Source organism: Syngnathus floridae, chromosome 1 (assembly GCF_059516105.1).
Source record: "Syngnathus floridae isolate MCC-2025c chromosome 1, RoL_Sflo_1.0, whole genome shotgun sequence".
In the NCBI taxonomy this organism is placed as follows: Eukaryota; Metazoa; Chordata; class Actinopteri; order Syngnathiformes; family Syngnathidae; genus Syngnathus; species Syngnathus floridae.
In genome coordinates, this window is record NC_142413.1 from 18,613,226 (window position 1) to 18,635,448 (window position 22,223).

Consider the following 22,223-nt stretch of genomic DNA (forward strand, 5'->3'; position numbering starts at 1 on the left):
GATGGATGGATGGATGGATGGATGGATGGATGGATGGATGGATGGATGGATGGATGGATGGATGGATGGATGGATGGATGGATGGATGGATGGATGGATGGATGGATGGATGGATGGATGGATGGATGGATGGATGGATGGATGGATGGATGGATGGATGGATGGATGGATGGATGGATGGATGGATGGATGGATGGATGGACTTTTTGGGTTTATTTGTTTTTGTACACAGAGTAAAGCGGCATGTGATTTTTTTTAAATATTCAATTAATTTTGTATTGTTTTATTTTTCATTATTGATGCTAATACTGTTATAATAATAACTGTTATTATAAGCAAATATGTCAAACAAATCAATTCAAATACCCATTTTATGATACATAACTTGCATTTATATACAGTAACTTAGTCCAGGTTGCCAAAGTCAATTTAAGTGGATTGGAACATGGAAAAATGTTATTTGGTGGTGCTGAGGAATATCTGTGATTTTTTTTAGGAACAGACTGTTCATCATAAAGATGTACAGAATGCATGAAACTCCTTTCTAATCAAAACCACCCAACATGCCCAACATTGTTTTTGTACTCATTTTAACATTCATGCTATTTTGGCGGACGGGGTGTCAGACTTTGTTGCATAATTAATGCTGAGTATTACCTTACATTCTCCAGTACCCAGGCTGTGCTACAAACAAAGCATGCTCATAAACAATTCACTGGGTGATGTTGAAAAGAGGAGGAGGGGTTCAGCTAATCCTAAGTGTGTAGTTGGACTGTTTTTTGAGAGGCATGGGCATCTCCGATTTCACTGTGGTGAATGCAGGTGAACAGCAGATCCTTGTATGTGTATTCAAAGGTTGGGGAACTGCTGTAGCGGTAAATCCAAGTGCATGACAAGGAGTCAGGCAGCACTTTCAACAATCAACAATCAGGTACATGTTTGAGTAGTTGGAAGGTGTGCAGACAGTTTGGACAGAACAAAGTTTTTAATATTGAGCTTTAAGTTCAAGATCTGTTTTTAAATGCATCATTAAGTGTAGTACAACAGACCCATGTGATTTTTTTTTAATTTTCTAAAAGCTCTTCAAGTAATTGCAGAGTTTTGCTATTTGTGGTAGGGCTCAGATGTCGTGACCCAGATCACTGTACGGTTATTATTGAAACCAGAAGAACTGAGCAACTTCAAAATAGAGTGGCAGTATTGGTCACGGGGCTTTTCCAATGACAAGGATGCTCATAAGAAAGACCATGATGAAGAAGATCCACATGAAGAACCTGTCCATCACTTTAGCAATCTTCTTCCACTCGGCTCCCTTGGCGCATGTGGCCCTCTGCTCTCGGAAACAATTTGCAATGTACTCTACGTTACGCACCAACTTAGCGTCCCCACTTGGGGTGCCGTTGCTATGACGACAAAACACACAGGGACCAAATGTTACCGTAGGGCCTTGAACTGTTGTTTTTTTGTCTTCAGGGCAGCAGGGTGGATTTTTGTCACCCTGGCAACATGGAACCTTTTGATCATCTTTAGAGTCCCTTGCCGAAATCTTGCTATTCGAGCATTCGTACTTCCCAAGTGGAAAGGTCGAAAAGAGGCTCCTCTCTGCCCTGGTGATGTGGTGCTGAGTTTTTATTTTAGGATGTTCTTGTGGTGTCGGGGTCTGAGGCTTGGGGTTGTTTTGACCCAGTCGCTTTTCTCGACTACTGTGACATCCCACTTGGCCGTTTGCTCCATTATGCGATGTGAGGCACTGGCGACTGACATCATCCTGAGCCGAGTGAGCCGATGAAAAAGACGAGGATGAGGAGGAGGCGCAGTTCTCGCCCACCTCGTACACACAGAAGATCTTAGACATGTAGTCAATGATGAGGACCTTTGCCCAGTGTGGAACCGGTTTGGCCTCGGGACCGCAAAAGTGGATATTCATGATGAAGATGGTGAGAGCTGTGGAGGCTGTGACCATTGTCATGGTGGCAATATAGTACTTGCCTAAGTAACACACACGGACACATACACACACACACACACACACGCACACGCACACACACAGGTGGTTTTACACAATTTCCCTCGTGATGAAAATGAATTTTGAGTCTCAGTATAAATCTCTTCATCTGTCCGTCCGGCCGTCTGTCTCTTTAACAATCGTTCTCTCAGGCAATAAGTAAGAATGATCATCGAAACAAATCTTGAATCATTATTAAAAGTAAAAACCAAAAATGAGAAATCCCTTACCTATAAGAGGCACACTCTCTGAAGGTGGCATACTCTCAGCCACCATGAGCTGAAACACGGTGAGAGCCAGAAGCACTGTTACCCCCAGGGAAACCTTCTCCCCAGAGTCTGCAGGCAGGTAGAATCCAAGAGGAGCCAAAAAGGAGATGAGAAAGCATGGAAGGAGGAGATTGAAGATGTAGAAGGAAGAGCGGCGCTGCAGCAGCACAGTGTAGGTGATGTCCGGGTACGGGTCGGAGCAGCAGCCGTACATGATGACGTTCTTTGTGGCCGGCATGCCGTGGCACTCCCACTCCACATTTTCTACAAAGTCGGACAGGTCGCCGCTGTCCATGCCCATGAAAATGTCCACCTGCAACGTGGGGCAGGGATGAGATGGTTAAAAGGAAGCACATATCCTGCTGATATTTTCATTTCCACTCGTACCTGGTTCCCATTATAGGTCCAGGATCCAAAGGTCAGGTTACATTCCTGGCTGTCAAAGGGAAAGTATGAGACGTCCACCACGCAGGAGCTCTTGGTGATGGCGGGAGCGTCCCAGGTGATCTCTCCATTGTAGCGCAACTTCACATTGGTGTCCATGGGCCCAGACAAAGCATCATCAGCTCTAGACGAGCGGAGAAAAAGCAGCAAAAAACCTTGAGAACATCTAGTCGCCCATTGTCACCACTTGCTCCTCTTCTGGAAAATTCTACAAAACTTAACACTTTTTGGAGGTTAACATCTTTCTTTCCGACACAAACGGTTAAACTGGAAATCAAAATTGTCATTAAAAATCTTGTTGAGTAAATTCTGTGATTTGTTTCTGAAGACAGCGGTAGCAGTGCCTTGGCATAGGATACGCCTCACAACCAGCAGCTAACATTGGTCATATATTCTTGAATAAAGCAAAAAGACTTCAAGTTGTTTTGTGCCATTCTAATCTGAATATTACTGTCAAAACCAAACAGGAAAGATTACAATGTCGTGTGATTAAAACAGTTCCACATCCTCTACTATCTTAATGCTACCATAAAAATGAGAGGGAACTAATTCATGATTTTTTTTTTTTATAATTTTGATAAATATCTGCTTCAATCATAATCAAAAGATACAAAAATCCCATAAACGGCAATTTTTAAGCATTAAATGTCAAGATGAGTGGTAAAAATCATCTCAAAGACTAGTCGGCTAATTAGTTCAATCACGTATGTATATACGGTATCTATTGGACGATTGAAAATCCATACTCGACAGCCATGTGACAGGAAGGACATTGTTTGACAAAAAAGAAAAACAACAACTGCATAGGATCAGAGTCATCAGTGTGTGAGTGACATACGGGCATACTTGTTATAGAGGACGAGGTCAGGTCTCCACACAAGGTTGCTGGGGATGTGGATGATCTCCAATCCGTCGTAGTCTTCCTTATTCCACTTCAGGTAAGCGTCGTGCCACCTCTGTCTTATCCACAGATAGGCGATCAACACCTGGTTCCGCTCATCCTGAAAGCACGAGCAGTGCACAGCACACTTTGAAACACTTTTGCTATCAGTCTTCCCTGATGTGGGTACTTATAGTTGTAGTACAACTATAGTAGCAGTATAGCTTTTCAGTCCTCCAGCACACACACACAAACGCACGCACGCACGGACACACACACACACACGTGGTTGTTCAGTGCAGACTTACCTAATAGACCTGAACCGGAATCTGATCCAGCTTAGAGCAGGCCTGGTCTGGTACTTAAAAAGCCAGGTTTTTCATCCAACTACATTAAGCCTCTAGGCCTTATAATGGCCGTTTATGTCCACCTGGCTACTTTTTATGGAACCATTTCAGATATGTTAATATGAGAGTAATAAAACTTTGCAAGGGTATGGATTTATGTCTGAATTTTTAAATTTTCAACTTTGGCTCTATAAAGTACTTGTAGAATGAAAAAAACGTGTTCTAAATTTGACACGCAACTAAGAAGGGTGTTGAACAATGCCAAATCAGAATAATCTAGAAAAAAAATAACAACCTTTAATCTTCTGTGAAAAATCAAGCCATTTTCAAATGCAGCATGCGTGTCTGCTGAATGCCCAAAACCACAAGGCTGCTGAAAATTTGACGCTACACCCGATGCTGAAGTTCATCACTTTTTAGCCATGCCCCAAAAATCAGGAAAACTGAAATGGTAAAAAAACACGTACAATGCATTTAGCAGCAAATCTACGTATTCATTTTAGAGCAATGGTTCTTAACCTTGTTGGAGGTACCAATGCGAATTTACCAAAGCCCTCGTTAGTGGTGCACAAAATGAGCCGTGCATGAACATCACCTTGTTCAACGAACAAAACCAACACAATGCATGAACTCAAAAGAAATTACATACTGGCAAAACAGAATTTACACGATAAATCAGGTTCGTTCGAACCTCCCCAGTGGAGTCTCTGTCGAACCCCTGAGACCGACTCACCGAAGCCCTAGGGTTTGATCGAACCCAGTTTAAGAACCACTGCTTTAGAGTGTCTTTAAAGGGGAAGTCACCCCCCAGATTTTCTCTATAACATGTTGTATGTACCCCTACTAAATTATGCTTTGTAATTAGGTTAAAAAAAATCTCTGGTTACTAAAATGTACTTAGATGCTGCAATGATGATAAGTGTTTGAAACAGGCAGGACTCACCATATCCTTGATCTGCGAGAGCGTGATCTGTAAAGTGACGTTCAGTGCTCGGTCTGTGTCCTCCACGGGCCGCAGGGAACTAGTATAGTTCTCCATCAAATCATTGAGTAGCTTCTGGGCATAATGACCCTGAGCTGAATGAACCACTACAGGCACAAAGACGACATCATCTTTAATTAATGTCTTGGACAGATCAACTCCCAACACGCCATAACCGAAAAGAAAAAAACCTGTAAATTTTAAAGATGCGAGTCTCAAGCAAGAGCAAGTCAAATAACTGTTCCAGGTCTTACCCGAAGGTAGAAGCATGGCCAGGCAGATTATGTGGATCATCTTGTCCAGGTGTGATGAAAAATAAAAACTTAAAAATCAACAACAAAAATAGAAGACGCCTGTGGTTTACATGATTCCTCACGTGAAGATATTCCAACAATGGATGATGATCGATCCCACCTCAGAACCTTAAGTAGGGCCAGAGCTGGCCCAGTGCTCTGCTGGTGGAGGCCGCGCAGTCGACACTGACAGTGACACTGGAGCTATCATGTAACTCAGCAGCAGTAGGCTGAGAGAAACAGGATGCCCACCAGTAACAACGTGGCCGCGCACGGCTGATTCACCTAGCGGGCATCTTGACAGCACGATGCTGAAAACATGAGCACAGATCAAGTTGTACAGGTAAATATGAGGACAATGAAACCAGTCACACATTGGCTAATTTCAGTTTGGTAGTCAGTGGCTAAGACCCTGTAACCTTATTATGAGGTTGCTTACCTTAATTAGCTACATCAAAGGGTAGGTGCATTTTAAGTTCATCCTGAATTCAAACCCATGGCAGATATCCCTAATGTTTTGTGAGTAGTAAGTCATAAGGCCTTATGTGGAATATTACATGACCAATCCAGAAAACAGGTTAAACTTATTGTGTGCAATCAAAACCTGCTAGAATATTGTTTTCTTTATTGCTAGCAACACTAGATTGAAATTAACATAAATCTACGATACTGTACACATAAATACATTGACTATGTGCTTCAAGTCAACTTTGGTAAAACAAAGACATTATACACATTTAATATTTCTACAGGTGCTTTGTCTCTGTACCTGGAGGAAGTGCTTTCGCAAATGTGAAAGGTGACCCATATTGTGTTCCGGGAAAATAAAAACACACACAATGAACTGCAACAACAATGTATGACAAAGTATGAAAGTTATGCAATAAAACTGTTTTTCCAATTACATCTTTTGAAATACATTGAATTTAAAAGTGTGTGTGAGGGGCCTAACGGTTACGTAATAAAATTGAAATTTTAAAGTTGAGGACCATCGCAACATTTCCCCTGTGAGATAAAACATTCAAATCAGTGTCATTAGTGATCTCTAGTGTTTATTTTAAGGCAGCATAGGAATTGCATTGGTGCTTATTAAATTGTGCAAGTGTAGCTTTCTTGTTAAGTACATACCAGTAGTAGAAATGACAAGAGCTTTTGTCTCATGGGAAGAGTGGAAAGCTGAGTCATTTTCACGAGTGCAAATTTTGTTGTCATTTGAGGTGCTTTGCAGCTATAATAAGTGGCTAGGCGCGCTTGTGCTGCTGCTGGGTTTTGAAATAAAGCCAGGGTTTACTGGAGCCGATCTAAGAGGCACAACATGCTAGGAGGGATACCATCTGTTACCCTGTTCATTAGCAGCCTGTGTATAAGGTAATCTGTATTTCATGATAGATGATTGTTACAGCCCTAAATGTACTAAAAATTAGTTTGGACCCAAGGATAACAATGGCAAAGGAAAACAAGTGTATATTACATTAGCACTGTAAGAGGCACACTAATCAGCTTAAATCATTTAGCACTTCTGCACATGTTTCATTTTATAGTTGATTTGACTTCTATTAATAAACAGATAAACAATTCCCTTGCTGCGACAGTTCTATTCCTGAAGTGGATTTGTTTTTTTTAATACTAATATCCACTGAACATTCATCCAGGAAATTCATTACAACAAAACGTATTAAGAGAATACACACAAAGACAAGTTGTTAATTTACACAGACTTAATCTTTATTTACAGATGAATCTTTTGACATTAATCCATTGGCATTGTCAAGGTGACGCAATGCTTGCGCGTTTTCTTTTACTTTGGAGGTTGCAGTTGACAAGTTTCATCTAGGTTTTTAAAAACAAGAATCCAAATATATTCCTGTTAAAGGCCAAAACCAAATAAAAAAAAAAAGAAAATGCTTTTTTTTTCTTCCTTCTTTCGTTTTAAATGTCGTGAGAAGTGGGGGTTTTTCTAAGTAATGAACCAGCTTGGGGGGGGGGGTCAGACTGCTTGAGAGAGCAAAGAAAATAAGAGCGTAATTACACTGTAAATGTGTTTTGGTGGAATTACATAAACCTGCCACAGACATGTATGAGACCGTGTCAAACGATTATGACACAGAAGGCGCAGTGAATCGATGTGGTATCTAAAAGAAGGTATAATCCTTGTTTACGTCTGTGTCATTATTACTGCCACATATTCCTGCCTTCTTGTCCTGACAATGAAATTGGATTTGTGGAATTTATTTACATGTAGGCTAACCTCACTAATTGCCATTAGTGGGGCATATTGTATATGGGTTGTCAACGTCTACATTTTAAAATGACATTTGGTTTACTTGGAAGTCCGGGAGCGCAAGAGTCTGTCTGAATGGTTTGACTCGCTTCGAAAAAAGGTTTTGCAAAACTGAATGTGAATGCCTGCATAGGTGACGAATACTTGTATCGGGTTAGAGACGTGGCAGAAGGTTGCGGGGCGGGGACCTAAGTGTTCACCGAAATGTTGAATGACCTTCAAGGGGGCCAGCAATGCGTACTTGCCAAGCAACTGTTTGGAGTGTGTGACACAGCAGAGGAGAGTGGGGAGTGCGGGTGGGGCAGTGTCCACTGTGAAACAGAAGGTGCGACGCAGGAATAGATGCCAAGAGATGGCGGTAACATGTGGGTGTGTGAGGAGGGGGCAAATGAGAAAGATTTCAAAGTTGTCATCAAGATTCAGTTACTGATTAGAAGCTCCGTCGCCGTCTCCACGTCCCAAGATTTTGACGACAAGGCCACTATTACTGCATTCTGGAGAAGAAAATGCACAGGAGAAATGAGAGCCAATATAGGAGGTGCTGTTAAAAATGTGAAAGAGTGACCGCTTACTCTTTCAAAGCCCATGGCACAGAGTTCCTCTATTTTACGTGTGTACTCCGGACTGGAGACGGGAGCGCCAGCGTAGACGTGAGACCAGAGCCTCGCTGTCTGTTTGAACATCTCTGGGTTTTGCTTGTACTGTGAAAAAACAACCAGTTCCAGAAAAGGGGCTCAAATGTGGTAGTGATGAAAAATTATATTGTTTAAAGACAAGTGGTTCTCTGAGTTTTAACATCCTGGTAAATAAAAAACCTGCATAGCTCTCAACATATCAGCTCTAAAAGATAAAATGTAAATGCATATTGCACTTAAAAGTTCAAACACAACTGAGCTGTGGTACTGTATTTTCTGGACTACAAAGCACACTTACAAAGCCGCAACAGCTACATTTAGCCATAAAATTAAATATGAAGATATATCTACCGCTGCGCTTTAATAGCCGTGGGTCTCCATGTTATAGCGATGTATTTGCAAAGGAAGGTCACACAGATGGATTTTTAAAAACTTGTAATTACCTTAAAAATGGTTAACACGGTTAGTACATTCCTATTTGGAGACAAACAATACCTGCAGCTCATTGGCTACATTGACTTTCCTTCCTTTTTCTTGCATTTTCAACTTGGCACACTTCAACAGGTCTTGTGAACTGAAACAACTTAATCAGTATTTAACTAAAATAATCTCATCTCACAAACCAATTGTGAAAAAATGGAATGTTTGAACATTGCAAGACAGCTGCAAATGCTTCTACGGTAAATGATAGATGATTGTAATCAAAGTCCATCCAATGCAATACTTTGCTCTATTTCATCCCCTTAAAAATACTTTTAACATTCATAAAAGAAAGAACAAATTGTGGAAGCATGTACACTCGCCGACCTGATTGGCTACCACTGCATCCTGTGGATCGTCTGGCTCTGCAGCTGCCAATAAAGCTTGTAGTGACAAGAGGACTGTCCTCAGGGTCATGGCCGCCGCCCTGAAAAATAAACATGCAAGCTCATTGTTTTGATCATATCACATATACTAACTGTTCATTTTCAATGAAAAGCATCTTGACATTTTGTTTTGGAAAGTATACCAAAATAAAAATGTATTTGGGTAATGAATACAAAATAAATTCCCAGATTTTTTTTTTTTTAATCTTTTCTTTGGGCAGCAATGTTGAAAACTGCTCCTGGTTGTTTTATCTCCCCAAAAATGTCAACGATTCAAGCGCTGGCATTCGACGGTCAAATTAAAACAACTTCAACTTCACTTTGCTATAGATTTCTGGTACATTAAAGCTTTGGTAAATTACAGACAACAAGAAAGAAAAAAAAAATGATACAAGTAGGAGTGAAAAGAATGTGGGTTGAAACTGAAAACATAGTTCAGTTATATTCAGACATGCTATCAAAATCTAAGCATTGACCAAAGTTTCTAAACAAGCAGATACAAGCAGTTTGACAATACATTCAAAATTAAGGTACAAGTGTAAATTCACAGTGGTTGTGTTTACATTACTGAAGAGAGCAAGTAACAGTAATTGCAGTGTCCAACCAAAGGCTTTAATTAAGACCAACATTTCCACATGCAGAAAAATTGAAGAAAGCAGCAGCTACTTCAACAGTCTTCGCCTTGAATTTATTAAAGACGCTAAACGCAATGCAGACAAGTAAAGCGTAACGTCGGCCCTATAAATAGTTACTTTTGGACAATGCCGAGCGCCAATAAAAATGTTCCGCTGCCCCGATATGGCCAACCGGGCAGACTAACACGACTGGTGTAGGCAATGTGTGACACTGCTGTAAAAACAGACTCACCACTGGTCTTTGAGAATGTCCAAACATATTGCACCTGTGACTGAACTGATGTTGGGATGCCAGATATTTGTGATAAACCGTACCTGTATCAAACAAAAGGAAAACAAAAACACCCAGTTACACATCATTTGTAAATGTAGCAACTATTACATGATCAATAATTAACACCAAAGTACCTTGGGTGGATTGAAAGGATATGTCTCGGGAATTTTAATTTCTAGTTGGTATCTACCCCCTGAAGAAAGGAAAAAGATCATTAACAGATGATGAGAGCATTTTCATTCATCAACGAGAGGTCAAGCAGTAGGCACTTTTCCCAACGTACATTAGCAGCCCAGCAACATCAGATTGTTCTGTAGTCAATGCTAAAGTGATGATAATCTAGTTGTCGATTAATTAATGCAATTTTCTTTTTCCAAATTGCTGCACCTCTAAACACAAGACCCACCCGTCATACCCAATCACATGCAGATGCCTTCTTGGCCTTGCAGACAGCTGATACTTGTAAATTCACAGTAGAAAACTGCAGGGTCTTGACTTGTATACATTAGACTGTAGTAGTATGTAAGGGAGACCACCGATATCTGTAACCTGCTTTCTCTATTGGTCAATGAATTACAATGATCTGCTAAGTTGCAGTGGTTACAACTTTTAATGTATTTTTTCTGCAGTCAGGTATTCATCATGCACGTCCTACTTGTCAGATTAATCACAGAACTCGCCACCTGTAAAAAACAAAAAAGTTGCTCAGCTGGGCTTTCCAAAAGGCCCTGAAGTGCCAAAAGGTATTGAATTAGAATAATGGAGAATTCTTATTCTAGTTACAATAATCTCTCAGTATTTTGTGCCTGGCCCCTTAGCTTGAATGACTGCCTGAAGTCTCCGCGGCATCAATTTGACTAGCTTGTCACAAGTTTCCGCACTCACAGCTTCCCAGGCAGTGGTGATGTTCTGCTTGAGTTGGTCCAGCCTAGTCGACTTTCTGTCGCAAATTTTTCGCTTGACCATAGCCCAATGGTGACATTGAAGTCAAGAGAGCTGGCCGGCCATTCCAAAACTTCAAGCTGTTATTCGGCGAACCAATCTTTGGTCGACTATGCCGCATGAGGGTTCTCCGTCCTCCTCCTCGCGACTGACCAATGCTCTTGAGCTCCCTTATCTTCTGCCCAAGAAATATCGCATGACAACTACGCCGTTTTTTTGCCAAAATAGTCACTCCTGAAAAATATTGTATCCCTGCGTGGGTGTGTACACGCATTGAGCGAAAGTGGTGAGATATTAATTTTCTACAGTTGCTTTTAGTTAAAAGAAATGAAAAACACACTTTCTCTTTCAATTTTCAGTTTTATAAACAAGGTCCAATTACAACAGTAGGGCACCTCAAATATACATACGTACAACAAACTGCAATGACCGATAAGTGAGCAGATTGCAGGGGCTACATGGAAAAAGTTTATGATTTATTTGCTGGATCAATAACCTCAGGCACAGAACAGTTGTGTCATTTCAAGTGCTTCATTAAATGCCCGTTTGCAGCAACCTTTTCAAAGGATCTCAGGTTTTACATTCCCATATTTTATGACGCGAGGATTCAAAATGTTCGTTAAATAGCTTTAGCAAACACCTTTCAGGATTTATTATACATTATTATATTTAAGAACAGATTTGCATAACTGATCCTGACCTCAATGTTTAACACAATATTCCACATGCTTGAGGGAGGTTTGTTTATTGTTGTGCAAACCACCTGTACATTTTGAGGCACCCATCTTAATCCTGAAGCATGTTATTGGCAATTGATCGATTTCAATTTATAGTTGTCATTGCACAATGTTAAAATATCCTCATGGTTTAGTTGAACAGAATTTACACTTTATAAAACCAATTGTTTTTTTCATATTTTGTTTACATTCGACACTGTGCTATTTTTCATTATCCCAAAACTTTTTTTTTGTTGGGTTGGAATGGAGTAATGAATTTCATTAACTTTAATGGAGAAAATTGATTTGAGTAAATTAGTTTACAAGCTTGGTTACAGAGTTAATTAAAGATGAAAGTCAAGGTACTACTGTATTTAAAAAGTATCTATTTGAGTCAAATTTTTCTGCTTACAGGGGTCAGGGATGGTATAATGTCAAACCAAGTTGGGCTGGACATAAAATTAAAGTTGGTCCACAAAAGAGTGCATGTGGATACAGGGCAGGGGGCGAAAAAATGGTCATTAAGCATTTTAGATGTATTTTGTGAACAGTTAAAGCTTAGCAGACACTCTGGTCTGAATTCAGGATTGCAGATTTCCAGATTTTTTAATAAACATACAGGACCATTTTGAAGTTGGGTGTGATTTAGCAAGGGCTTGTGAAGAATTAAGTTAATGGCTTTAATGGAAGCAAGACTGATGTGTTAGCAGCTAAGTCTTGAGAGGCTTCGCACCTTATAACATCAGGTGGTATGTTCAAGAAAAATGTAACAATTTTTAGACTGATAATTCAGTGTGATCATTTTGAGACACTCACAAATAAATAAAAAAATATTTTGGTTTAATTTTCTAAAACTGTGTTGTACTCAGATAAAGTCTTTTTTAGTTCAGATACTGTGGGAATTGTAAAATCCGGGGTGATTTATTGATCATACAGGGCCACTTTAAAGTGAAGTGATATTTTGCAAGGCCTGCTGAAGAATACAAGTTATTGGCTATAATGGAAGCAATCTCCATGAAGTCTCCATAGGCCTCTCACCTTCATACGGTGTGTCAGGTGGCCCAGCTATCTCTCCTTTAAGTTCTGTGAAGTTCTCGTCCACCAGATCCACCTTAATCTGGTTTTTGCTGGTCTGAAACGGTGAAGAACCATCAAAGTAGTGAGCGAGACATGCAGGCTGGAAAGCGTTAATTGAGCTTGCTGTCAAAACACAAACCTGCCTATGCAGCATAAAAATGACATCCCGCACCACGAGCAACAGTTCTTTCAACTGCGATCCCCTAACTTGTTGAGAACTCCGGCCACACAAATAAAGATACTTATCAGAAACGACCCGTAACTGAGTGAATGACACAGGACTTTGTCGAACTATCTTTGATGGCTAGCTGAGCTAGCAGTTACCATAAGACGAGAGTGCGCTAGCTCAACAACGCCACGTAAAATACGTCTGAATTTGTCTCTTGAAATGTACTTATTTAGGTTTTAAAACAACGTCTGGGTTGCCAAGATGTCCACTTGAGCTAAATAACAGCGACCAAGAGCTACTTTTGTGAAGCTCAACGGCGGCTCGCAGGTTAGCTGGAGCTAGCTATCTGGAGGCTAGCTGACAGCTGAGGCAGCGACGCGTCAGTGGCGTTCTTCCCATCATAGCTGGCCAAGACAAAGAAATGCAAGAAGTATCAAACATGCAAACGCGTCAAACTTACCTCTTCGCTTTTGAGCACCTCCTTGAATTCCCGTTTTATCCTCTGAACTGCGATGTTAGCCATGGCTTTCCACCCGGTTTCCCAGTGCGGTTTGGGGCCTCCTCGCCGCTGTCTGTCCGGGCCTGACAAACGGACGTTAGCTTGTGCCCACTGAAACACACAGCTTTGTCGGGAACAACCTCCAAAGCAACCCCTGCTACGTTATGCTCCTGGAGCGAACCGGGCTGACGGTCCGATGATCCGCGTGGCGTTTGAATTCGTGAAACCGTGTGCTCGCGCGTGAGCTACCATCAAACGGGTAAGACTTGAAAGGTTGGAAGCAACGGAAACATATTAATGGCAAACTGCATGAAGGCTAGCTGAGAGCGAGCCATGTGACGCACACTGGCATCCTCGACGTCTCCTGTCATTGGTTAATTACGTTGTGACGTTTTATTGTTTTAACAATAATAATAATAATAATAATAATAATAATAATAATAATAATAATAATAATAATAATAATAATAATAATAATAATAATAATAATAATAATAATTTATTTTAAAAGATACAAATCTTCATTCAATGTACAAACATAATGCAGTACGCCATAGGCAAACCTAAACAGTCAACGACACGTCATACAAAAGATGTGTCATATAGTCTGACTGGTGGGGAGTTTGTTTGTTTGTTTGTTTGTTTGTTGTTGTTTTCCAATATTTTTTGAGTAGTTAATTAAGGTAACCAAAGTATTACAACATCAACAACAACAACAACAACAACAACAACAACAACAACAACAACATCCATGGCTTCTATATGTTCCGTATACTAATGGATTTTTTTCTTCTTCTTCTTGCCACCAAAATCACATGGAGAACTAAATGGGCAAACACAAATGGGGTCTACATTTGTTGCAAATAATTTGTCCAATTGGAACCCACACAAGGACCATTAAGATCCCGAGTTCAAGCCCATATAGTCAAATTCAGATGGGGCATAGGTGGTTTAGACATAAAATTGGCCATTTGTAATCCACTTAAGACCCAGTTGGAAACCCATATAAAACCATGTGGGCCAACACAGGTGTGCCCCTGGTGGAACCCAGGAGCAAAACCAGATGAAACCCATGCTCATATGCCCATGTTAAAACCCACATGGGGCCCAGATGGAAATGTTGGCTGGGAACTAACTATACATACTACCAATGAAAAGAGCTGATTAGTTCCGCCGGGAGCGACATTATCGCATCTTGATACTATAAACATCTGATACTGTTCAGCGGCACTAGTGGCATAGCTAGCTATCATTTTCAAGGATCAAATGAGTTTGGTGATGTATGGCTTAGTCGGTTCTTTCTTTTTACAAACATGCAGTGTGGCTCCAGATGTTCTGAAGCCGAGGTACACTTGGCTGGGCTCTCCCAGACCGGGACAACCTGTCAGTTCAGGTGCGGCTATCTAACTTGAGGCCTACTGACTGCCTGACAACTAGTACGGCTTATGAGCTAATGGACACGGGGCCGCCAGGCATCATACAGGGTACGAAACTAAACTTTACCAACATATACCAAAGCTTTAGTCATTTCTAGAACAATTGACTGAAGCCCAAGTTGAGACAAAAAGCAGCGATGTCACCAGTGTGCCCTGTCATATCTAAATTCTGTATTGCAATGGCCCCATTGGATTCATAAACTAAAATCGTGTAGGCCACCTGGCAAAAACTCATGTTTCATATTTATGAAGATTTTATGACTTCAAGTTCATGGTAGCGACCTTGGATGCCATCTGGATGCCATCTTGATCTTTGAATTTTACATTAATCATACTGAAAAAAATAACAGGTTTTGGAAAATAAATAACATTTTGCTATTAGCAAATTCACAAAATAACATTGATCAATGATACTTGATTTGAGTTTTCAAAACTGTCTATGCTAGTATAGCTCAGGAACTGTAATTATATATAGACATGCACTTGGCAACAAAATATTCACAATATCGAACTTCATATTCAACTTTTGTACATGTACCTTAAAATCAATGTATTCTGAGTTATAAAGAGGAAAATACATTTTGAAATAGACATCTTGGGTTTCAGAGCCACCATCCTAAAATTTTGAGTGGCCAGCAGTATTTTTATCTTTAATACAATATGGAGAATATATTTCATTATTTGAACAAACACTTGAAATATATTTAGAATAATTTGCTCTGTATGTACACAAATACAGGAGTTCTCAACTTTTGGGGGTTCAGGTACCCCTGACAACAGTGAATTGTGAAATTTAAAACACCTCCACCAACATGAGTCTGTCCTGTGTTTAACATTTGACAAAAGGCTTACACGAGCACATCACTGAACCCTTCGTCTTCTTCTCCTGCTCATAATGCTCACTGCACTCCTCCGCCCCTTTATGTACTTTCTTCTGGTGATAACAGTGGAGAAGACCAGTGCAATGAAGATGACAGCTGTGATTATGAAGCAGCAACCAAAGACCGTCAGTGCCTTGTTCTTGGACAGCCACATGCACAAGTTACACACTGGCTGGACCTTATTAAAGCGGCACTTATGCAACGTGGCGTCTTTGGGGAACCCGCTCCGGGTGATGATTTGTCTGTAGAAGTCAACGGAGGCCTTTTCTTTGGATTGGTGGTGGGGTGAGCTGAAAAGACCATACTGAGGTACATGATCATCCTGCAGTTTCCACACATAGAAGCCCCGCAGGTTGACTCCATCCAACTGGCGTGCTGAAGAAACATGAAGAGAAGCAAAGATATTAATTTATCGCCAATTAACCATTGGTTTGTCTTTTAGATGTAAATCTACTCATGTTTGCTGGTGCAGTGTAGGTGAGTAAATGGCCACAAAGGGCAAGGTATAAAACCTAATCTAATTCATCGCTCCATTGTTTCTCTCCCCTCCCACTTTTTTTTTTTATCATCTTTATGGTTCCTCGGGAGTTTATAGGAGGCGGCAATATAGTCATAAAATCTATATTGCTTGTCGAGCTTTGCCTGGGCGTCAACATCATTCTAATCCATGCTGATAGTGCCTTACACAGGAGTGAAAATGAACATTACTTCTGGCAGAGGAAAATACACTTCATAGAGAAGTGGTTCTCAAACTACTACACGACACCTAAATATAGGAAATACAACTCTACATATGTAATGATTTAGTTAAATGGACAGTGCAAATAAAAAAGTAATAAAATGAAAAATGTGCAAAATCAGCTCTAAGAAATGCTTAAAAAGTCAACGTGTATTGTACTCATCCTAATAAAAACAAAAGGCTGACCTTTAAGAGCCTCCTGCAGGTAACTTTTTAGATAGTGCTGCCTCATGGTATCCTGTACAGGAGCCTGGTCATCAATCCCACTTGCTGTGATAATGATAGGCCGAGCCCCTCCGTATCGCTCAGTCACCCAGTTCAAGATCTTTCGCAGCCCCCAAGGGACAAGTGCTTGGCCAAGTCTGGAGGAGGGCCAGGTTGGATCAGACAGGATAAGAAAGTCATGATTGCCAGGGTGGTTCTTCTGTACATTATTTGGAAAAGGAGAGACCAAGCGTGTGGTGAAATGATTCAACGCAATGAAACTCAATGCACCTTTGAGCTCTTCCCTTTCAGTTTTGGTAAAAGTAGGAAGAGGAGATGTCTGTTGGCTCAGAGGCCGGGCTCTCTCCTTCAGGTAAGCCTTCATTTCTAGTGGGTAGTTCTCTTTGCCCTGCTTCTCCTCATCTCCAGTCCCCAGCAACGGGTCCAGAAAGTAAGCAAGTTCAAAAAGAAGGAATTTCTTGACCGCCGCTCCATGTGACTCTAGGAGGAACGGGTTTGCGGGCTCAGCCCAGTCAGCGTGAAGCGCCAGTGACACCATAGCTCCCTGCTGACGAGAGTACTTTAGCTCATGGAGCCGCCAGGCTTTCGCGTGAGCCAAAAGGAGGTTATGGGCAGCCCGGTGTCGCTCATTTGCATTGGAATAAATATCTGTGAGTCTGTTAGGCTCATTCACTGTGATCCAGTAATGGACCCAGGAACCCAGCTCCTGGTAGCACAGTGATGCATATTCTTGAAAGGCCTCTACTGTGCTGTAGTTGAGCCAACCCCCAGAGGCATGCAGGGCACCGGGCAAACCCAGATGTGGAGCTTTGTGGGTTGGGTAATAGAGGATAACCAGAGCCTCCAGGTCCAGTTTCTTCAGCTCGGTGAGGACGCAGCGGTAGTACCTTTTAAACAGAGTTAAAATAAAGAGCAGGTTAATTCTGATTTGGCTTGAAACAACAAAGAACAAGGAACAACAAAGAACTTTCTACTCACAAAAAGTGAGGGATCTTCATTCAATTATGGGTGAAACTTCTGGATGAACCTCATACACTTTTCAGCTACACCTAATTTGACCTCTAAGATTTAGTACACACGTCCAATTGTTGAATTTCATACTTTTTGAACAAATTTCTGCTCACTAAGAAGCTGAACAGCAAAATTCACAACAGTTACAGTGGAAGCTCTAGACTGAACCAACAGATTCCAGATTTAACAGACAGAAAATAGAGTGCAGTTCTCGAAAAAAGCCCCTTCATACAATAGTTGTCAAAGTCTGCCAGTTCCAGAAGAGGTTGTTTTTTTACTGGTGCTGGGTTATGCTTTTGTTGTCACAGATACAATAGAGAGCAGGCTAACATGGTGCCTATACAGCACGGGCGACGCCCCATCAATGGAAATGCATGGACATGCATGGCAACCATGTTAGCAGGGGCAATGATTTCATTACATGTAATTGAAAGCATTAACATTAGCTTAGCATTGCGGTAGGTATGCAGCTGAAAAGGAGCATGTCATGCCTATCTATTCATATCTTTGGTTATTGTATAGTGGAGTGAGCTCTCATCATATATATTATGTCCAACAGGTTGAATTTCCACAAATTGATAAAGGAACATTTCCAATCAAGTTCCCATTTATGCTTTTGTTGTGACTCTTTCAGTACCACTGTATCTCAGTTGTAACCTGCTGATCACCTGTAGTTATAGGGCATTTTAAGTTCATCCTGAAATTTAACCCCTAAGCCCGCTATCACTTTTAACGTATGAAGGCCGTTATATAGTTTGACTCTCCATTAGCACAAAATACAGGGTGACTGATAAGTAACTCTCTATTTCAAAGTACTTCCAGCTTCATGAGGTGCCCAGCGAGAGGCAATGTACATACTGGACTGGTCGCCAGTCGATCACATGGCACATGTGGACAACCATTCATTTTCACATTCACACCCAAGAGTCTTCACTGAGTAGGTGGGAGCTGTACTGCCCATTGGAAAAATATGCAAACATGGGCGGGGGGGGACATGTAAACTCAACAGAAAAAGTCGAAGCACCCATGATTTGCACCACTGGCCTCAGATTAGTGATGTGGGTTAGGGTTTTAAAATGAGTATTTTCAAATAGGGAGTTTTTTACCTTAGTGCTTCCACATTAACACTAGAAAGGTCTCCATGTGGTAGAATCAGAGACCAGTTTAGAGCGAAGCGGTAGTATGTTGCCCCAGTAGATGCAAACAGGTAGAGATGACTGCGGATGGCCAGATAGTCCGTACACTGGGAACGATTAGTATGAAGCTTTACTCCTGGGATTGAACGTAATGATCCATCGCCTGTCCAGTTCCAGCTGTACACATTGGGATCTTTAAATTGGGGGGAGAAGGGGTAAAAGCGGGCCTAACAAAGGAGAGAGAGAGAAAAAAATGGATGGATGGATGGATGGATAAGGGTGCAGTGGTTGCATTTGTTTGGATCCATTTTGCCTGAATGCATTTACCTGCAAGGTGGAGTCAGCAATACCCCAGTGAAAATCACAGGGGAAACTGCCTTCAACTTTTCTGGAGGGTTCCACTTGGGGGAATCCGTTGTCAGCAATAACCCGCCTGTAGTACTGAGCACTGGTTTTGGGCGTCTTGGTTCGATTAGGATGAGTGAAGTCAACATAGAAAAGGCCCCGGCGGACTGAGTAGTTGTAGTTCCATTCAAAGCTGTCTACCAGTGACCACGCAATGTAGCCTAGCAACCGAACCCTATCCAACCGGCCAGCTGGAAAACAAAACATAGCAATACTACTACTACTCCTACTACTACTACTACTACTACTACTACTCCTACTACTACTACTACTACTACTACTACTACTACTAATAATAATAATAATAATAATAATAATAGTAATAATAACAATAATAATAATGATCATAATAATAATAACAATAATAATAATAATAATGATAATAATAATAATGATAATAATAAATAGATTTATATTGAGCTTTTGTTGATACTCTGATACAATGACATTTTTACAACTAAAACAGTAAAATCTACTTTCATAATACCTCTATGAATAAAGATAATTTTGTTTCAATCATATATATTTCAACACTGTACCTTGTAATACATGGTTGATAAATCTCTTCATCAAGTAAATGGCCACTGTGTCCTCTCTTCCCACACTAGCTTCAGAGAACCATCCACCCTCAGCCACCAGAACTTGCAAGTCACCGTACTCCAGCTTTATCCAACCCAGAATGCGCCTAAGATCTGGTGACACAACCTGGCCAAAGTGGGGCAGGATGCGGCCCAGACGGAGGTTGTTTGGCCCGAAGGACAGGGCAAAAAAGTCGGCTGTGTTGTTTACCCACAGCTTCTCCTTGGTGGTAAATGTGGGCAGGAGGCCCCCGTGCTTGTTTTTCAAAGAAGCCGGATAATCTCCATCACCTAAAATGGGATTGGCGAACCAACCAAGAACAGCATCCATCGACTGCTGACAAAGATCGACACTGGTGGCTGTGGGTTGGCCTTTTTGAGGTTCAACCCAGTGGGACCCCAAAACAATGGACAGTTTACCCTTCTGCTCTGGGCGGTAGTGAGTATTGTAGATGTGCCAGGCTTTGGCGTGTGCCTGGAAATCCCAGAAAACACAACATTACTAATTCATCAATCATTTTCAGTCGTAAGAAGTAATGAAGTACAAAAACCGTGGTGCCCTGGGATATGAGATTAATTCGTTCCGTGACAACATTAAAACACTTACACTTCCAATCATCTTTGACCATTGAAATGAAGGGAGTGTGGAAAATAGGTCAAAGTTCCTGTTAGCTAGAAAAAGGAACCTATTTTCCGCAGGAGAAAAGTCATTAGTCCATTCCAGCATCTCTTTCACCCCTCCCAAAAAAAAAGACAAAACGTGCACAATTCATCTTGCTGAGGATGTTTACTTTACCATAGAAGGGCAATTAGTTTCTTTTATTAAGTGTGAAATGCTCCAAAACTGTAGACATTTTCAATCTTTTTGCACTTTTCCCTCCTGGCTTTTGAGTGGAAAATGTGTTACCGTAAAATAGTGAACAATTGCTGATGCACTGAATCTGCATAAAGATAACCATGAGATAATGAGGGACGGCTGTATGACCGGAGCAACAGACGTGGTAATCATACACTTGACCTAACAGGTACATTATAATGATCTCTTTCTCATATGAGTGTCAACACACACCACCTGTTCAGCGCTTTAAATGACAAAAACATGAGTGATTATTATCGAGGCATATCTCCATGACTTCCTGTCACACACTGTACGGACATGGCGGACTTTAGACCTCCATAGCTCGTAAAATGTCCCGTTTATTGACCAAAAAATATATGACAAATAAATAGACGTCAACAAGTCGGTGCTTTTTATTTTGACTGACTAATTAAGGGAACAAAAGATGAAAATAACTAATTTGTACACATGATTTGTACACATGATGAAAGACTTACTTACCCTGATCAAATTGTGGGCCACAATAAAAGAGGCAGCAAGTCCTCCAGTTTCCCCAGGGGCATGCAGCCCCACGCCGTACCCCTGCACAGCTACCAAGTACGGGTTATGCATCGTAAGCCAGTATCTGACACGATCCCCAAATGTCCGGAAGCAAAAGGCAGCATAGTTCCCAAACAATTCAATAAGTGTGTCATTTTTCCATCCTCCAAACGCCTCCTGCAGGACCTGCGGCAGATCCCAATGATGGATGGTGACAATGGGCTCAATTCTCTTTTCCACCAGCCTGTTTATGAGACGGTTGTAGTGCTCCACAGCAGGTTGACAGGGAGGACCTGTTGCATTCCCATCAGGGAATAGTCTGGGCCACGAGAGGGAGAAAGAGTAAGATGTCACCCCCAGATACTCAAGTGCCTGCACATCATCTTCCCAGTGGGCATAGCTGTCACTGGCCACATTGTCCGTCTTGGATTGGGTGAAATGGTCCCAGATGGATGCCCCCTTTCCATCCTTGTCCCATGATCCTTCAGTCTGGAAAGCGGATGTCCCAGACCCCCAGAGGAACCCTGCGGGGAATGTATCATGAAGAAAGGATTGTTCTAGACTGATAGCGACCGGCTTGGGCATCTGCCACATCTGTCTGCCATCGCCAATAGAGCCAGTCGCTCGGTGCCAAGTGTTCACCAACCACAAGGACAGTAAGAGGCGCTGAATTATGAGATGAGGTGAATAGTCCAGCATGCTGAAGGAGTCTATCTTGTTCCAGAAACTCACATGACGGTCTGCGTAGTCTCAGTAGGAAATATTGTTATTTTTTTCAAACAGCAGATCCATGTTGGAAGAGAAACAGCCACAGTCCAGAGATTGCAATATGTGAAGCGGTGTGAGCCTTGTAAACCTGGTATGACTTTCCTATCATCTCTCTCTGTGCACTTCTCCTACCACTCAGCCCCGCCCTCCCACCTCATGTTAACACATACAAAGGTTGACTGATAATCAGCCACCTTGCTTGCGTCACTCCGAGGTGTGTTTACATCTCACCTATGAATCCCCGCTGAAATATGTATATAAAGGCAGATCAGTACTTTGAGGTACAGTACATCATTTAATAACAGCAATGAGCTTAATTCGTTCGTGACTATGCTCGTAACTCTCCCATCAT

The 22,223-nt window shown here is 41.4% G+C and overlaps 3 protein-coding genes across 4 annotated transcripts; all 3 read right to left on the reverse strand.

Moving 5' to 3' along the window:
• Positions 1-297: 297 nt before the first annotated feature.
• Positions 298-5,221, reverse strand: LOC148404408 (neuronal acetylcholine receptor subunit alpha-9-II). Its single transcript, XM_088396418.1, has 6 exons — positions 5,182-5,221; positions 4,843-5,034; positions 3,565-3,775; positions 2,662-2,842; positions 2,236-2,587; positions 298-1,989 (listed from the first exon to the last, which is right to left on the reverse strand). Exons 1-6 carry the CDS (start codon positions 5,219-5,221, stop codon positions 1,205-1,207), a joined length of 1,761 nt encoding a protein of 586 aa, XP_088252544.1. The 3' UTR covers positions 298-1,204.
• A 1,699-nt stretch (positions 5,222-6,920) lies between these two features.
• LOC148404409 (ubiquitin-conjugating enzyme E2 K) lies at positions 6,921-13,670 on the reverse strand. 2 transcript variants are annotated; one of them, XM_088385193.1, is made up of 8 exons: positions 13,455-13,670; positions 13,276-13,397; positions 12,608-12,701; positions 10,046-10,104; positions 9,870-9,952; positions 8,944-9,043; positions 8,074-8,202; positions 6,921-7,995 (listed from the first exon to the last, which is right to left on the reverse strand). In XM_088385193.1, exons 2-8 carry the CDS (start codon positions 13,336-13,338, stop codon positions 7,921-7,923), a joined length of 603 nt encoding a protein of 200 aa, XP_088241319.1. In that variant the 5' UTR covers positions 13,339-13,397; positions 13,455-13,670; the 3' UTR covers positions 6,921-7,920. The 2 variants fall into 2 exon arrangements, with proteins under 2 accessions (XP_088241319.1, XP_088241312.1); XM_088385186.1 differs by having other exon boundaries at positions 13,276-13,669.
• Positions 13,671-13,953: 283 nt separating this feature from the next.
• Positions 13,954-21,945, reverse strand: klb (klotho beta). The gene is made up of 6 exons (XM_088393812.1): positions 21,065-21,945; positions 19,687-20,200; positions 19,070-19,338; positions 18,713-18,969; positions 16,557-17,482; positions 13,954-16,006 (listed from the first exon to the last, which is right to left on the reverse strand). The coding sequence occupies exons 1-6, from the start codon at positions 21,800-21,802 to the stop codon at positions 15,612-15,614; spliced, it is 3,099 nt and encodes a 1,032-aa protein (XP_088249938.1). The 5' UTR covers positions 21,803-21,945; the 3' UTR covers positions 13,954-15,611.
• Between the last annotated feature and the right edge of the window lie 278 nt (positions 21,946-22,223).

Coding starts and splice junctions, on each gene's coding strand:
- klb (XM_088393812.1), bottom strand. CDS start 21,802: ATGCTGGACTATTCACCTCATCTCATAATTCAGCGCCTCTTACTGTCC. Junction 20,201..21,064: donor TGGCCCACAATTTGATCAGG/GTAAGTAAGTCT, acceptor TGGGATTTCCAG/GCACACGCCAAAGCCTGGCA. Junction 18,970..19,069: donor TTGCTGACTCCACCTTGCAG/GTAAATGCATTC, acceptor CTCCTTTGTTAG/GCCCGCTTTTACCCCTTCTC.
- LOC148404409 (XM_088385193.1), bottom strand. CDS start 13,338: ATGGCTAACATCGCAGTTCAGAGGATAAAACGGGAATTCAAGGAGGTG. Junction 12,702..13,275: donor AGGTGCTCAAAAGCGAAGAG/GTAAGTTTGACG, acceptor TCACCGTTTCAG/ACCAGCAAAAACCAGATTAA. Junction 9,044..9,869: donor GACATTCTCAAAGACCAGTG/GTGAGTCTGTTT, acceptor TTTATTTTTCAG/GGCGGCGGCCATGACCCTGA.
- LOC148404408 (XM_088396418.1), bottom strand. CDS start 5,221: ATGATCCACATAATCTGCCTGGCCATGCTTCTACCTTCGG. Junction 3,776..4,842: donor ATCATCATTGCAGCATCTAA/GTACATTTTAGT, acceptor TACCCACATCAG/GGAAGACTGATAGCAAAAGT. Junction 2,588..2,661: donor GGACCTATAATGGGAACCAG/GTACGAGTGGAA, acceptor CCCACGTTGCAG/GTGGACATTTTCATGGGCAT.